Genomic DNA, 17,359 nt, shown 5'->3' on the forward strand with positions numbered 1-17,359 from the left:
TCAGACATACAATGTCCAATCTGCCCCAAACTTCACATGTTTGATGAGACTCCTGACCTGAACAGATTGACATGCCCATATTCAGTTATAGTCATAGCGCCACCTACTGGCAACAGGAAGTGACATATTTTACACTGCGATGAACTTCTCCTAGAAATTTTATGACATCAATGTATTTTTTGTGGTCAGTCTAATATAAAGGCCTGTGCGATGTTAAGTTGTGAAGATCTTGAGTTTTCATTAAAAGGCGTGTCCATGGCGCCGTCATGAAGTTCGATGTCTCGCCATAGGAATAAAAGATGTTATAACTCAGGCATAAAATGTCTTCCCCAAACTGCACATGTGTGATGAGAGTCCTGGCCTGAACACATCTGAAGGCCAACATTTCATCAGGTGTGGCAAAATGGCTCGATAGCGCCACCTATACACTTTCAACAGAGTGCGCCTCGAGCTATGTTTCACGTACATGTACAAAAATCGGTATACACATGTAACACACCAATACCTACAAAAAAGTCTCTTGGCACAAAATCCGAATCCCAACAGGAAGTCGGTTATTTAGAATTTTCTCTGCAAAATTGGCGTCGTTTTTGCCATTTTCAGGGGTTGTACTTTAACGAACTCCTCCTAGAGATTTATTCAGATCAACACCAAACCTGGTCAGTGTAATCTTAAGCCCTTTGCGATGTTAAATTGCGAAGATCTTTAGATTTCGTTAAAGGGCGTGTCCATAGCGGCCTGACAAATTTTGATGTTTCGCCATGAAAAAGGAAGTTGCTGTAACTCAGACATACAATGTCCAATCTGCCCCAAACTTCACATGTTAGATAAAACTTCTGCCCTTAACAGATCTACATGCCCACATTCAGTTATAGTCATAGCGCCACCTATTGGCAACAGGAAGTGACATGTTTTACGCTGCAAAAAACTACTCCTATAATTTTTTTGAGATTAACATACATTTTGTGGTCAGTCTAATCTAAAGGCCTGTGCAATGTAAACTTTTGGAGATCTTGAGTTTTTGTTAAAGGGCGTTTCCATGGCGCCATGACAAAATTTGATGTCTTGCCACATCAAGAGAAGTTGTTGTAACTCAAGCATAAAATGTTCAATCTTCCCCAAACTTCACGTTTGATAAGAGTCCTGGCCTGAACACATCTGAAGGCCAATATTCCATTATAATGATAGCGCCACCTGCTGGCAACGGTAAGATTGGCACATATATGGGATATACTTTGATATATTCCACTTATATTTAGGACATTAAATGCATATTTCTCAACGTTCACCTTTTTACTAAAGCAACACGATGGCGGTGAGCCCGGGTGCGAGGGCCCGTTCATCGCTGCTTGCAGCTTTAATTATTAGGGCCCGAGCACCGAGGTGCGAGGACCCTCTTGTATCTGCTTTGTTTATTATTATTATTATTATTATTATTATTATTATTATTATTATTCTCCCGAATGAATCGCATTTTTGAGGGCTTTAACATGCTCAAAAAGTCATGAAACTTTGCACACGCGTCAAACCTGGTGAAAATTTTCGTCTGATATAGGATTCAGAAGAGGGTGTGGCAAAATGGCTCGACAGCGCCACCTATACCAAGAAAATCAACAGCCTTCCAGCTATTTTTCACGTACATGCACGAAAATTGGCACACATATGTAACACACCAATACCTACAAAAAAGACTCTTGGAGCGAAATTCTAAACCCAACAGGAAGTCGGTTATTTTTAATATTATGAGCATATTTTGTGTAATTTTGGTCATTTCCATGTGTTGCATTTTAACGAACTCCTCCTAGAGATTTCTTCAAATCAACACCAAATTTGGTATGCCTAATCTAAAGGCCTTTGCAATGTTAAATTGCGAAGATCTTGAGTTTTCGTTGAAGGGCGTGTCCATGGCGGCCTGGCGAATTTCGATGATTCGCCATGAAAAATGAAGTTGCTATAACTCACACATACAATGTCCAATCTGCCCCAAACTTCACATGTTTGATGAGACTCCGAACCTGAACAGATTGACATGCCCATATTCAGTTATAGTCATAGCTCCACCTATTGGCAACAGGAAGTGACATATTTTACGCTGCGACGAACTACTCCTAGAAATTTTATGACATCAATGTCTTTTTTGTGGTCAATCTAATCTAAAGGCCTGTGCGATGTTCAGTTGTGAAGATCTTGAGTTTTCGTTAAAAGGCTTGTTCATGGCGCCGCGACGAAGTTCGATGTCTCGCCATGGGAATAAAAGATGTTATAACTCAGGCATAAAATGTCCGATCTTCCCCAAACTTCACATGTGTGATAAGAGTCCTGACCTGAACAGATCTGCAGGCCAATATTCCACCGGGTGTGGCAGAATGGCTCTATAGCGCCACCTATACACTTTCAACGGAGTGCGCCTCGAGCTATGTTTCACGTACATGTACAAAAATTTGTACACACATGTAACACACCAATACCTACAAAAAAGTCTCTTGGTACGAAATCCGGATCCCAACAGGAAGTCGGTTATTTTGAATTTTCCCTTCAAAATTGGTGTTGTTTTTGCCATTTTCAGGGGTTGTACTTTAACGAACTCCTCCTAGAGATTTATTCAGATCAACACCAAACTTGGTCAGTGTAATCTAAAGCCCTTTGCGATAATAAATTGCGAAGGACTTGAGGTTTCGTTAAAGGGCGGGTCCATGGCGGCCTGACAAATTTCGATGTTTCGCCATGAAAAAGGAAGTTGCTGTAACTCAGACATACAATGTCCAATCTGCCCCAAACTTCACATGTTGGATAAGACTCTTGACCTGAACAGATCTACATGCCAATATTCAGTTATAGTCATAGCGCCACCTATTGGCAACAGGAAGTTACATATTTTACACTGCGACAAACTACTGCTATAATTTTTTTGAGATTAACATATATTTTGTGGTCAGTCTAATCTAAAGGCCTGTGCAATGTTAACTTTTGGAGATCTTGAGTTTTTGTTAAAGGGCGTTTCCATGGCGCCATGACAAAATTTGATGTCTTGCCACAGCAAGAGAAGTTGTTGTAACTCAAGCATAAAATGTTCAATCTTCCCCAAACTTCACTTGTTTGATAAGAGTCCTTGCCTGAACACATCTGAAGGCCAATATTCCATTATAATGATAGCGCCACCTGCTGGCAACGGTAAGATTGGCACATATATGGGATATACTTTGATATATTCCACTTATATTTAGGACATTAAATGCATATTTCTCAACGTTCTCCTTTTTACTAAAGCCACACGATGGCGGTGAGCCCGGGTGCGAGGGCCCGTTCATCGCTGCTTGCAGCTTTAATTAGGGCTCAAGCCCGAAGGGGCGAAGAGCCCTATTGTTCTTCTAAGGATTATTCTTATTATTATTTTTATTTTTTATTAAACCTTCCGGGGGTTTTTAGGGGTCTTAACATGCTCAAAAACTCTTGAAAATTGGCACACACATTGGAATCTGCGGCCATCAGGACGCTGCAGAGGCTGGGACCCGGGCGTGGCACAGGCACTCTACAGCGCCCCCTGGAACACCTTCAGAAATCTTGAACCATAGCTCACACAGACTTGCATGTATTTATATGAAACTCGGTACACTTATAGATCTCATTGAGCCGAACAACTTTCACACTTTGTTATAGGCTCCGCCCAACAGGAAGTCAGCTATTCAGGGCTGTTTGAAAAAAGCATGCTCTGGAATTTGGAATACTCCTCTGAGGTTTTCAACCCGTTCGCCACGAAACTCGGTGAACATGATCTCAAGACATTGGGGATGAAAAATTGCGAGGGGATTTTTGATATCTCGAACGGTTTGCCCATGGCGAGGCGTGGAAATTATGGCGAGAAATGAGAAACAGGAACTGTCTAATAACATCCACATACATTTCCTGAATTTGATTGAACTTCATTGGTTTGTTCATTGTATGATACCGATCGTATATATGTGACTATTAAGAGTCAACATTATAGCGCCACCAACTGGCAGCAGGAAGTGTGTCATTTTCCAAATGCTTTGAATTCAGCATCTTATTTTTACTCTATTTACTTAAAACTTCATCAGAATAATGACAAAACACGGCCGATGTAAATCTGTTGTGGGGATATTGATATCTGATATAGTGTTGCTTGAATGTTCTGTTATGGTGAGTTTGAGGCAGAAAACAAGCTCAGATTTACATGAAACTCAAAACACATCAGTATTAGTGATAGCTAGACAATGGAAAAAGCTTTTAAAAGGGCGTGAAGGAGGCATTCTATAGCGCCACCTTTTGTCAAAAGTGGGGGGTTAGTTTTAGCTACAGACACCAAACTTGGTACATAAATTGTTCTTTTCAAGACAGACAACTTTCTAATTCACAGTCATCAGCTACGACCAACAGGAAGTTGGCTATTTTGATTTGAATATTTAAATTGAGCTCTGATTTAATGCATACTCCTCACAGGAAATGTTCACTATACTCACCAAACTTTGTCTACATGTTGAAAAAACATTGAGGAACTTAAATTGCGAACGGATTTTGGTTAGCTTGAACGGTTTTGTCGTGGTGATTTTTTGAAATGACAGTAAAAAGGGAAATATTAATTGTCTTGTATGTTTAAATTGCAGCTTCCAAACACTTCAAAGCATTTTTCATACAAAGATAAAATCATTCTGAGGAAATATGCATAGTTTCACGACTTTACAACACTGTATGGATAACAGAAAATTAAAAAACTGTCAGACTTCTCAACTGACATGATCTCACTCTGGCCACTCTGTCTGTGTAAGGAAAGGGAGGGGGAGAGGGAGGGGGAGTGTGAGGGGGTTGGTGACTGTGAATGTTTGGTGACTGACAGTGTATGTGGATTGTAGGGAGGGGCTGTCTGGCAGAGAGAGAGAGAGAGAGAGAGAGAGACCTAATCACCTTTAATAATCAGGAAAAAAAATCAGTATTTTAAATTGTTATTGTTTTTGTTGTTGCTAATGGTGGTGTTTTTTCCTTTCATTACAGGTTAAGAAATCTCTTAGGCCTTATCCTTTTCTGACAGTTTTAGGAATTTAAAAACATCATAAGAATCCTTATTTGTGCTGCAAATAATAATTTCAAACTCATTTGATACTGACCTATGACAACCTGTGACGTGACATGACATTTATTAATCTCATGGATGTAACAGTAAAACTCTTCAACTGACAGATAAAGCTGCAATGCAAGCAAAACTATTTCACAAATGCTTATAGGTCATTAAAATCATTACAAAACACTAATAAATTATTTAAGGATTTGGTAACACTGTATAATAATGTCTAATTTGTTAACATTAGTAAATGCATTGGTAACACTTTATAATAACTGCACTCATTAGCTAAGCATTAGTAAATAGTCCATGATTATAAAGCCTTTTCCCTCAATAATAGTCATTATTAAGCAGTAATACATCTATAAATAAATTGTTCTTGGTTTAAAAGCACATATATTACAAAATAGATTAAAGTCTCAGTTGTCTTATAAAATAAATGAATAAACACAACCCAGTTTGATTCAGAATTCAGAAATATTTATTTCAAGATGCAATAAAAGGAAACTGTACACTTGAATAGCTTTTGAGCAATTCTTGAAGGATTAGCATCACCTCCTTTTGTACGACGGTTTGAGGAATATATCTTCCAGATAGTACTGCCGCTCCCTATATGCAGAGTATGCAGTCTTCGTAGGGCACCAACTCCCAGAGGGGGCACCATCCCAGTTGCTCAAAAAACAAAAAAAAACCAAACATGCGCCATTCTCCCATCTGTGCTCGCGACCGCTCACACCTCATGTTTGCGGCTGAATGTTCGTAATTTATGGATGGACATCTATGCCTGGGTATAGGACATCAGCAATCCGGCACAGAGAAAAGAAAACTAAAGAAAAAAAAAAACAGGCATAAAGTTGTCTTGACATTGGACATTCGAGAGTCTCAAATTTAGGGCCGGTCTCTAAAGTTACATGTGATATTGTTATACACTTTTCTAACGTCAGTAGCATTTGAAGAGAATGACTTACAGTCATAAAAACAACTGTAATTGTTCATCTAGGTGACAGCTATAATGCACAATTAATTTGAATGTTTGATATTTATTACAACAAACTGTAAGTCATATGTAAATTATGCTACTTTTTCACATGGGCTCAAATGCAAGAAAAGAAAGACTTGCAGTCACAAAACAATTGTAATGTGTTCATATAGGTGTCAGCTACAATGCACACCTTATACATTTTTTATAAATATAAAAATAAAGCGTTACTAAAGTTATATATATTGTTCTGTGTATGTGATTTCAAAGTCTAGATTGGTCGGATTAACCCTTTAACTGCTGCATCCCTTAAAACTTGATTGTCAGAGGGTTACTGTAAATGCTTATGCCCGCTGGGCACAGTTTTCCCGATGCCACCGGGGTGGCGTTGCACTGATGGCTTGAGCCCGACATCGCTGCTTGCAGCTATATTTATTATTATTATTATTATTCCGCTTCTTCTTCCCCCGAATGAATCGCATTTTTGAGGGCTTAAACATGCTCAAAAAGTCATGAAACTTTGCACACGCGTCAAACCTGGTAAAAATTTTCGTCTGATATAGGATTCAGAAGAGGGTGTGGCAAAATGGCTCGACAGCGCCACCTATACTAAGAAAATCAACAGCCTTCCAGCTGTGTTTCACGTACATGCACGAAAATTGGCACACATATGTAACACACCAATACCTACAAAAAAGACTCTTGGAGCAAAATTCTAAACGCAACAGGAAGTCGGTTATTTTTAATATTATGAGCAAATTTTGTGTAATTTTGGTCATTTCCATGTGCTGTATTTTAACAAACTCCTCCTAGAGATTTATTGAGATCAACACCAAATTTGGTATGCCTAATCTAAAGGCCTTTGCAATGTTAAATTGCGAAGGAATTGAGGTTTCGTTAAAGGGCGTGTCCATGGCGGCCTGACAAATTTCGATGTTTCGCCATGAAAAAGGAAGTTGCTGTAACTCAGACATACAATGTCCAATCTGCCCCAAACTTCACATGTCGGATGAGACTCTTGACCTGAACAGATCTACATGCCCATATTCAGTTATAGTCATAGCGCCACCTATTGGCAACAGGAAGTGACATATTTTACACTGTGACAGACTATTTCTAGAAATTTTATGACATCAATGTCTTTTTTGTGGTCAGTCTAATCTAAAGACCTGTGTGATGTTTAGTTGTGAAGATCTTGAGTTTTTGTTAAAAGGCGTGTCCATGGCGCCGTGACGAAGTTCGACGTCTCGTCGTGGGAATAAAAGATGTTATAACTCAGGCATAAAGTGTCCGATCTTGCCCAAACTTCACATGTGTGATAAGGGTCCTGGCCTGAACAGATCTGAAGGCCAACATTCCATTGGGTGTGGCAAAATGGCTCGATAGCGCCACCTATAAACTTTCAACGGAGTGCATATGCACATTCAATGGAGTGCGCCTCGAGCTATTTTTCACGTACATGTACAAAAATCGGTACACACATGTAACACACCAATACCTACAAAAAAGTCTCTTGGTACGAAATCCGAATCCCATCAGGAAGTCGGTTATTTAGAATTTTCTCTGCAAAATTGGCATTGTTTTTGCCATTTTCAGGGGTTGTACTTTAACAAACTACTCCTAGAGATATATTCAGATCAACACCAAACTTGGTCAGTTAAATCTAAAGGTGTTTGCGATGTTAAATTGCGAAGATTTTGAGGTTTCGTTAAAGGGCGTGTCCATGGCGGCCTGACAAAATTCGATGTTTCGCCATGAAAAAGGAAGTTGCTGTTACTCTTACAATGTCCAATCTGCCCCAAACTTCACATGTTAGATAAGACTTCTGCCCTTAACAGATCTACATGCCCATATTCAGTTATAGTCATAGCGCCACCTGCTGGCAACAGGAAGTGACATGTTGTATGCTGTGACAAACTACTCCTAGAATTTTTTTGAGATTAATGTATTTTTTGTAGTCAGTCTTATCTAAAGGCCTGTGCAATGTTAACTTGTAAAGATCTTGAGTTTTTGTTAAAGGGCATGTCCATGGCGTCATGACAAATTTTGATGTCTCGCCACAGCAAGAGAAGTTGTTGTAACTCAGGCATAATTTGTTCGATCTTCCCCAAACTTCACATTTTCGATAAGAGTCCTGGCCTGAACACATCTGAAGGCCAATATTCCATTATAATGAAAGCGCCACCTGCTGGCAAAATGAAGATTGGCACATATATGGAATAAACATTGATATATTATACTTATATTTATGAGTTTAAACGCATATTTCTCACCGTTCACCTATTTACTAAATCCACTCGCTGCCGGTGAGCCCGGGTGCGAGGGCCCGTTCATTGCTGCTTGCAGCTTTATTTATTCTTGATTTTTCAAACTACCAACACTTTGCATTTTTGAATTATGCCTTATGTGTGACCAAAAATTAAGTATTGTTTCAGTTGTTTGATCGTGCTGGTGCCTCACGCACATATTCACTGGAAACAGCAGTCGTTCACCAGACATTCAGCGTTAACACTTTGACATATTGTTAATTATGATTTTGTTTCCATCTATACTGAAACACGCATGAACTACACACCCTATTTACCTCATGAATAATAGTTAGGCTTCAAATGGGCAACATCACGAATATGGAAACGTTTGGATTTCTCCCGAATGAGAAAGCCCAACATTACCTTATGCTTAACTTTTTTTTAAATTACTAAGCCTATATTATTATATACTGCAATTATATTTATCTATTAGAATTATATATTTTTAATTGTTTTGTTCTGATAAATTTGTTAAATTTAAAGGATTTGTTGTAGGAACTAAAGGGAATTAGTGAAGTGAAGGGAACTAAAAATATCCTGTTGGTACATTATAACATTATTAGGCCAGCCGTTATTATTACTAAATGTAATATAATGCAACTTATACCTGACTTACATTTTTTTCCTCTCACAAACTCATGCAAAATAAAAAAAACATGCAGCAAATGAAAATAGGTGATTAATCCGTTAAAATTAAACCTATACACGATTCATATATTTTTTTCCTCTGACGTTAAAATTTGTTACTCTGGGTTAACAGTAATTATAATTATTTTATACTTCAGAACAGAGCCTGGGCCTAATCTAGGCTATCCGGGGTTTTTAATTTTTTTTATTGCATCTGAAAATGACTTCTTTCATCACATTCACATTAATACGACTGAATTTATATTTAATTTACTTATAACACTTTCATTGTACAGAAATAGAGCAAAGAAGTTTTTCACAGTGTAGAATTAAAGCACTCTCGAAAACTCCCATTAAAATCACTGAAGCTGTTTATACTGTGAAATGAATATCTTACAGATTCTGAGGGGGCACTTGGGCATGATGCCTCTGGGTTTCATACAAATTATGTTTCATGAAAGGTAGTTATTTTACAAGGGCGTGTGTGTTACATGTGGAATTTTTTTTCCAAAATACTTTGAGACAAGTTGGGGGTGGGGGGGGGGGGGAGTGTACACAGAAATATCTTAAATGCCCGTCCGGAAAATGACTAAGATGTTTGAGAACCATTGACCTAGAAGAATGTGGCTATATTTTTTTTTTTTTTTTTTGCTTTACAGTGCAAAATTAGTCATAAATTATTTGTGTAACTTGCACTGTAATTTCATGATGTACTATAAGTTGATGTCTGATTAACTGTATGCAATTTTATTTGTTTGAAATGTTTGTGTGTGTGTTTGTGTGTGTACTGATAGAAACCCCTGGGACAGCAGTTTAAGAAGGAAGTACATATCCGAAATCTTCCATCTCTGTTTAAAAAGCCAAAGCCTACGAGAGATGTGCTGGAGAACACTGAAACTGCAGGTCTGATTACCCTATTCTCTTCTGACAATGACAATTGCTGAGAGAATCACAGTTTCGCAATAGCCTCACTTCATTGCCATTGAAACTTCTCTGTGTAGTACAGTACTGAAAGGGCTTTTTGGAGCATGAATGTTTTTTTTTTTAATAAGGAAAGACGACAAGGACATTTGTGTTAAATGTTATTTGGATGTAATTTTTTTTTTTATTATAATTATTTTTTCTCCTTTTTTATGTAATATACCTGTATCATTATCATTTATTGAATAATAAAAAAATTGTTGTAAGGGCACCTCATTGAAAAAATTAAATAAAATTAAAAATTAAAAAACAAATACCTTTTGAAAAAGTTATATTAGAAAGCTTGTTAATTAGAGGCTTGTTATTCTCTGAGTATCTGATTCAGCATTACATTCCATTATGATGCAAAGGCCAACTTTTAAATAAATAACACATTCAACAATTTTTGCCATTTGACGTGTGTGTACAGATTGTGTAAACAGTGTTGTGATTTATACACTGCAATTTTTAATAAATGCATAATTGGACAGATTACATTGTATGAACGCTTTCTTAAAGGGTTAGTTGACCCAAAAATGAAAATTAGGCCATAAATCACTCGCCTTGAAGTCGTCCTAGGTGTATATGACTGTTTGATGCCACTACATCAGGTGGTATTGCACTACATCAGTCCAAGAGATTTTTTTATAAAAAGCTAATCCATTAAATAAAAGTGTTTCACACGGCTCCGGGATGAACAAAGGCCTTCTGTAGTGAATCAATGCCTTTTTGTAAAAAAATATCCATATTCAAAATGTAATCACTTTAATCTAGTTTGCACTCACTGTTGTAAAACAGAAGCAAAATGAAAAACAACATTTGTTACCAGGAGAAAAGGAAGCAAAGATCTATTACTTTAGTTTCTCAAACTTCTCAAGGAATGATGCAGTGCAACATCTGCTAAGTGGCATCAAACAGCTTGAAAGACCAAAGACAATTTTTTTTTAATAAATCCAACTGGATTTGTCAGAAAGAAGAAAGTCATATACACCTATATGACTTCACGGTCAGTAATTTATGGCTTAATTTTCATTTTTGGGTGAACTAACCCTTTAAGTTTGTAAATATAAAGCAGAGCTCGACATTAACGCTTGTCCGCTTGTGTGGGACAAGTGGATTTTGTGAAGGGGCAAGTGAAAGAGAAATTCACTTACCCGACCGGACAAGTAACCTGATTGAAATTTTAATAAAAAACAATATATAAGGCAGCACTGAAACTTTTGCAAGAATTATCCTGATTTTATGACTTTAAGTGTAAATGGTGACTAATAACAGATAATCTATATATACAGTATCAGAGAAGCATCAGTTAAGGCTCGTGTGGCCTGTTTGACTCATGGAGAAATCAAAACTTTAAGCACAACAGCGCACACAAAGAAACAAACATGAACAAAAATATTCTATATTATATGCAACATCACACGACCAGGAATTATGTTTTCCTGACTTTCAGCTGAATTGCAAATGTGATGTTTATTTAACTAAAGTTGTATAAACTTAATAAGTAATATTAACTGACTTACATTTTAGTCACATTATGGATAGTTTTTGCTCCATTTTGCTAACGAAAATAGTTCTAAGCAAAGCCACAGCAGAACAGTCGTGCATCTCTGAACAACACACAACTGTCTTTTGTTAATAAATGATTCAGCAATTTTGAACGAGTCAATGATTCTGTGAGCCATTTATAAAAATGGTTACTTCATTTATTGAATGAATCAGCCATTTGAATGAATCGGTTGATTCACACATAAAGACAGTGACTTGCCACCACCTACTGGTGGTTTAATTTCAAATTTAAAAGTATTATTGCATTTTTCCAATATTCCATATTTGTACGTCAAAACATAAAACATTTAATCTAATACCATTATTTATGCATTTGCAATTGAGTAAATTAATTTATGGAACCTATCTTCATAAATACATCTAAATGGCACTTTCGATGGAGCTTCTGTGTTTCCTCTGCAGTGGACGGATTGAGATGAGACTTCATAATAAATTACATTTGGCACAAACTTTTTTTTACTCTGACAAGTGAATGAATGATTTACTTGTCCGAAGGACAAGCTCACGTCAAAGCTTAATGTCGAGGCCTGTAAAGATAGTTGTCATTTGCCAGTATTGACTGTATAAAATATTTGATTACCATGACAAGCTTGTGTGTGTATGTATATGTGTAGGTGTAATTTGCAGGTGGAACATTTCCCCATGACTTTTTCACAAATTTGATTCCCTTTCGAACGTTCACTCCCGTTATGTATTGGAAAACTAATTTTTTCCTTATTCGGCATCCAAGCAAAGAGCGATTTCCAAAGAACAAGTTCCCAGCTCGCATTGTTCCAAATGTTTGGCCGTGAGTGTGGTTCATGCAAGGGGCTCTTCCACGATGGAGATGGACACAGCGAGTGTGCTGCCTGCCTCAGCCGCGTTCCACGCAGAGGCTGTGCTCGCTGAGGACTCGTGCTCTTTTTGCAAGAGCATGAGCCTTTCCGGTCTGTGCTCGTGGGCCGCCTTGTTCCGTCAAGCCCCCCGCCATAGCCTGGGGCTGCGGATCTCTCTCAGCAGGCTCGAGCAGTGTTGTGTCGACTCAGCGATTGCTTTGCTATTGAGGACCAGCGCCCCTCTTCAGCTTTGAGCGGACTGGTCTCATTCATCATCAATGACTTCACCGCCAATGACTCTGTGACCTTGGCGGCGTCAGAAATGGAGGAATAGGGTGATTCCGACGATGACCCCTAAGTATCCCCGCCCCCTCAGGTGCAGAGGACAAGGCAAGACACTGAGCTAATCCACATCCTCGCAAAGGCCATGGAGGATCTGGGCCTCGAGTAGCCGGCTCAGTGCTGCACACAATGGCGATCCTCCAAGTGTTTCAAGCCAAACTTCTCCGCAGTATGGATGGGTTTGGCCAAGAGCACTAGGAGGCATTTAACCCTCAAAGAAATTTAATAACTTTTGAACCGCTATTCCAATCTGAATGCTTTAAAAAGTGATGTAAAGCAGATATTATCTCATTTGGATATTCAGAGGCGCCGTAGTGTACTTGATTACATAATCACATTTTGACAACATTGATTCGTCAGAAGAAACCAATGCTTTCGTTCCTCTGAGCCAAACCGAAATGATTGTTGACGCTTATTCACACCCCCGTGCCCAGATTGGTTCAATCTGCCCCATATTCAACCAATAAGTAGTCTTTTGAACTACTGCCTAACTTATTTCTTTAGAAATAAAAGTGAAAAGTGAAAGTAAAGTCTGCCATCAGTGCATGAATACAAACACAAAATAACACATTTTGCATGAGAAAACACTCTGAAAAAGCACAAAAAACACACGACAGAGTACTTTGACATAAAACAAATCAAAAACAAAGATGAAACAGTGGTACATATCTGATAAAGCACTGGAATTTATGTATTGGGTTGCTAGGCGATATCCCGGATAAAATCGATTCTGACACAGATTACAGCCAACGAATCTATCATTTATATTATTTATATTAAAATAATTATATAGTTCATAAATATATTTTCACTATTTTTTTCTGTTGCACTCTAAATATTTCTCACTAATTTTGTGTAGTTTGTGAATCATTTGCACTTTTTGCACTGTATTGTTGAAGACAATTTGTGCAACTGTTTTTACTATATGCTACATAGTTTGTGTTTGTTTATACTCAGATCGGAAATGTATTTCTCAGAAGAAGAAAAAAAATTGTTTTGTTTGGGTTTGTTATATAACACTCTTTCCATTTTCGTTACTCATTAAAACATTTTTTGGACACATCTCTATCGTTAACAAAATAGGCCTGTTTTTCCCTTAATAGCATCGATAGCAATATAATAAATGGCTATAACTTGCTTGGGGAATAGAATATGTAAACAAAATTTTATTTGGAAGCGTAAAACACCCAGACACAACTTTCTGAAGAAAAATATCCAAACTTTCTGTTGCTTGCATTTTTCTTAAAATTCTGTCATTTCATTCATTCTTAGAGAAAACAAAATGAAAATTGAGACTTTAAATTAGTTAAACTTAAACTGTAAGTTCTCCTGTTTATAAATATATATGGCACTTGATGCTGACTGCTAGAATAGGTCTGAAAAACACACTGCACGCTACAAGGGCCACAGCACAAGCGATCGGCAAGATCATGTCCAGCCTGGTGGTGTTGGAGTGCCACCTCTGGCTGACGCTGACAGAGATCAGAGATGCTGAAAAAATGGCTTTTACTCACCAGTCTCACCGAAAGGGCACTGCTGTACATGGGTTCACTGAACATTTTTCAGAGGCTAAAGACGTCGTAGGCGCCACGTTACTTCCTCCCTAAATGCCCTGGCACTGCGGCTGCAGGCCGCCAGAAGAGCCCCGCTTTTCAGACCGATACTTAAAAAAAAAAAAAAAAAACCCTGGATAACATTAAAGAACATTACAAATATTTCAAATAAATAAACCCAGCATGTACATGATCCTCGGATTAACTCATTTCCTGAGTTTGAATATATGGCCTTACTCAAAGGCTAATACAATTATTAAATTATTAAATACAAAACCACACATAATATTTCTACTGTATCTCTGAACTGTGAATTGCCTGAGTGCTGTGCGTCACTGTCTTCAATTAGTTATGTGAATGACTGTGGTATGCCACATGCACTGTAATATGTTTTATATTACATATTATAATTTCGAATGAAAATACCAACATGACCGTTTTATAAAGTATGTGTTCATATGTGTTAAGGGATAGATTTTCGCAGGAGGAAACAGCATTGGTGTGATGAGCGTAGAGTTCAGTGAATTTATAACTTTCCCATTCGGCCCTAAATCTGGAGATTCTTGTGTTCAAAGAACAAATGTGAGCTCTAGATGTTTTAAACTGTTCATGTTTGTTTACCGCATGCTGCGTTCACGTGAAAGGGCTTTAACAGCATGTGCTCTGAAGACTATGACATTTTGGAAACAAAGACGTTAAAATCACAGTCTCCTTAGCCCTGTATTTTCTTCTGGCCATCAAAGGCCACCACGTCCTGGTCCTGCATCCTCAGACGGTACAGCAAATTTGGGCAGTCTACGGGAACGCAGAGGTCGACCTCTTCACCTCAGAGGACAACTCTCGTTGCCCAACATTTTTCTGGCCCAGGGCTTGTCTGTATACATTTCCTCCTATCACCCTGATTCCCCAGATAATCAGGTGAGTCAAATGCTCCCTCCTCTTAGTAGCTCTGCTCTGGAAGAACCAGGCTTGGTTTCCAGAACTGATGCAGCTGATTATGATGGCCCTATGGCCCATCCCATTGAGGAGGGACCTTCTCTCGCAGACGAAAGGCATGATTTGGCATCCCCAGATGAAGTGACCCAAACTAAGAAAGCCAGAGGCGACAGCGGCAAGAAACCGAAACTCCATTGGTGACAGAATGGAGAAAAAAACCTTGGGAGAAACCAGGCTCAGCTGGGGGGCCAGTTCTCCTCTGACCAGACGAAACCAGTAGTTAAATTCCAGCCTGCAGCAAAGACAGATTGTGCAGAAGAATCATCTGTTTCCTGTGGTCTTGTCCTGGTGGTCCTCTGAGACAAGGTCTTTACAAGGGATTTGTATCTGGGGATCTAGTTGTCCTGGTCTCGGCTGTCTTTCAGGGCAGTAGAGGTCCTTTCTAGGTGCTGATCCACCATCTGGTCTGGATACGTACTGGATCCGGGCGACTGCAGTGACCCTCTGATCTGGATACAGACTGGATCTGGTGGCTACGGTGACCTCGGAATAAGAGAGTAACAGACAAATATTAGCGTAGATGCCATTCTTCTAATGATGTAGCAAGAACATCGGGCGTTATGTGAAGTGTTTCCGGTTCCGGTTTACCTAATTAATGCAGCCTAAAAATCCTTTAACGGATTTGGATATTAAAAGCATATTAGTATGTTATGTGTAAGCCAGGTTAAAGAGATGGGTCTTTAATCTAGATTTAAACTGTAAGAGTGTGTCTGCCTCCCGAACAATGTTAGGTAGGTTATTCCAGAGTTTAGGCGCCAAATAGGAAAACGATCTGCCGCCTGCAGTTGATTTTGATATTCTAGGTATTATCAAATTGCCTGAGTTTTGAGAACGTAGCATACGTAGAGGATTATAATGTAAAAGGAGATCATTCAAATACTGAGGTGCAAAACCATTCAGGGCTTTATAAGTAATAAGCAATATTTTAAAATCTATACAATGTTTGATAGGGAGCCAGTACAGTGTTGATAGGACCGGGCTAATATTGTCATACTTCCTGGTTCTAGTAAGAACTCTTGCTGCTGCATTTTGGACTAGCTGTAGTTTGTTTACTAAGCGTGCAGAACAACCACCCCATAAAGCATTACAATAATCTAACCTTGAGGTCATAAATGCATGGATTAAGATTTCTGCATTTGACATTGGCCGCGAAGAAATATAGAGCTGAGTATCATTAGCATAACAGTGAAAGCTAACACCATGTTTCCTGATGATATCTTCCAGGGGTAACATATAAAGCGTGAAGAGTAGCGGCCCTAGTACTGAGCCTTGAGGTACTCCATCTGCACTTGTGATCGATATGATACATCTTCATTCACTGCTACGAACTGATGGCGGTCATATAAGTACGATTTAAACCATGCTAATGCACTTCCATTGATGCCAACAGAGACACGGCTATGTTCCTCAAGTGCTCTCTACTCCCTTTAGAGAGTGAGCAGGGCCCTGTTAGGGCTCTGAGAGTATATGTGTAATGATCTAAACTGTTTAGGCAGTCTGAACAGCTGTTTATTTGCTTCGCTAAGCAAAGACTTACTCGCTGGATTGTTGACGCAATAGCTCTGGCTTATGCATCAGAAGGACTGGAATGCCCTATTGGTGTGAGAGCCCACTCCACAAGGGGACTGACCACCTCATGGACGTGGTCCACCGGCATATCTGTCAGTGAGATCTGTGCGGCCACCAACTGGTCCACTTTAGCCAGGTTCTATAACTGAGACATCCCTGCTCTGCTTCTATCGATTCTATCGGTTTAATCCTCCCATATTGTTAGTGGTTCTCATGCCCTCAGCTAAGCTTGGGGCAAGATAATGCCTAAGTCCCTTAGGCCCCTTATTAGTGCTCTGACACTGGGCTCGCAGAGCGGCATGTAATTGATTGGATTCGTTCCCATACATAACAGGAGTGAGCGTTCGAAAGGGAATGCTTCGGTTACTTAACGTACATTAACCTCGGTTCCATTGGGAACAAGCATTATGTCATTTAAAAAAAAGTCTAGCATAAAGAAGGCTTATAGTGTTATGTAATATAAAATTAAAACTATTCCAATCCATTGTTCATCATAATTTGATTCTTCATGTAACCAAAAACACATTTGCCTGATCTATAAACCATATATTGGGATTTATAAAAAA

At 38.7% G+C, this 17,359-nt stretch overlaps 1 protein-coding gene and 1 long non-coding RNA gene across 3 annotated transcripts in view; one reads left to right on the top strand and one right to left on the bottom strand.

Moving 5' to 3' along the window:
* Positions 1-8,237, bottom strand: part of LOC127970074 (uncharacterized) — an 18,688-nt gene extending 10,451 nt beyond the window's left edge. The window contains exons 1-2 of the long non-coding RNA XR_008156506.1: positions 7,077-8,237; positions 2,469-2,804 (exon numbers count right to left, since the gene is read on the bottom strand). This is a non-coding gene — a long non-coding RNA (uncharacterized LOC127970074). The remainder of the gene's footprint in view (positions 1-2,468; positions 2,805-7,076) is intronic.
* The window catches only part of LOC127970069 (exportin-5), a 173,632-nt gene extending 163,191 nt beyond the window's left edge, over positions 1-10,441 (top strand). For both annotated transcript variants that reach the window (XM_052572303.1, XM_052572304.1), the window contains exon 33: positions 9,784-10,441. In XM_052572303.1, coding sequence (XP_052428263.1) covers positions 9,784-9,933 — 150 coding nt within the window. In that variant the 3' untranslated portion in view covers positions 9,934-10,441. The remainder of the gene's footprint in view (positions 1-9,783) is intronic.
* Positions 10,442-17,359: the final 6,918 nt, after the last annotated feature.

Source organism: Carassius gibelio, chromosome B13, assembly GCF_023724105.1.
Source record: "Carassius gibelio isolate Cgi1373 ecotype wild population from Czech Republic chromosome B13, carGib1.2-hapl.c, whole genome shotgun sequence".
NCBI classification, from domain to species: Eukaryota; Metazoa; Chordata; class Actinopteri; order Cypriniformes; family Cyprinidae; genus Carassius; species Carassius gibelio.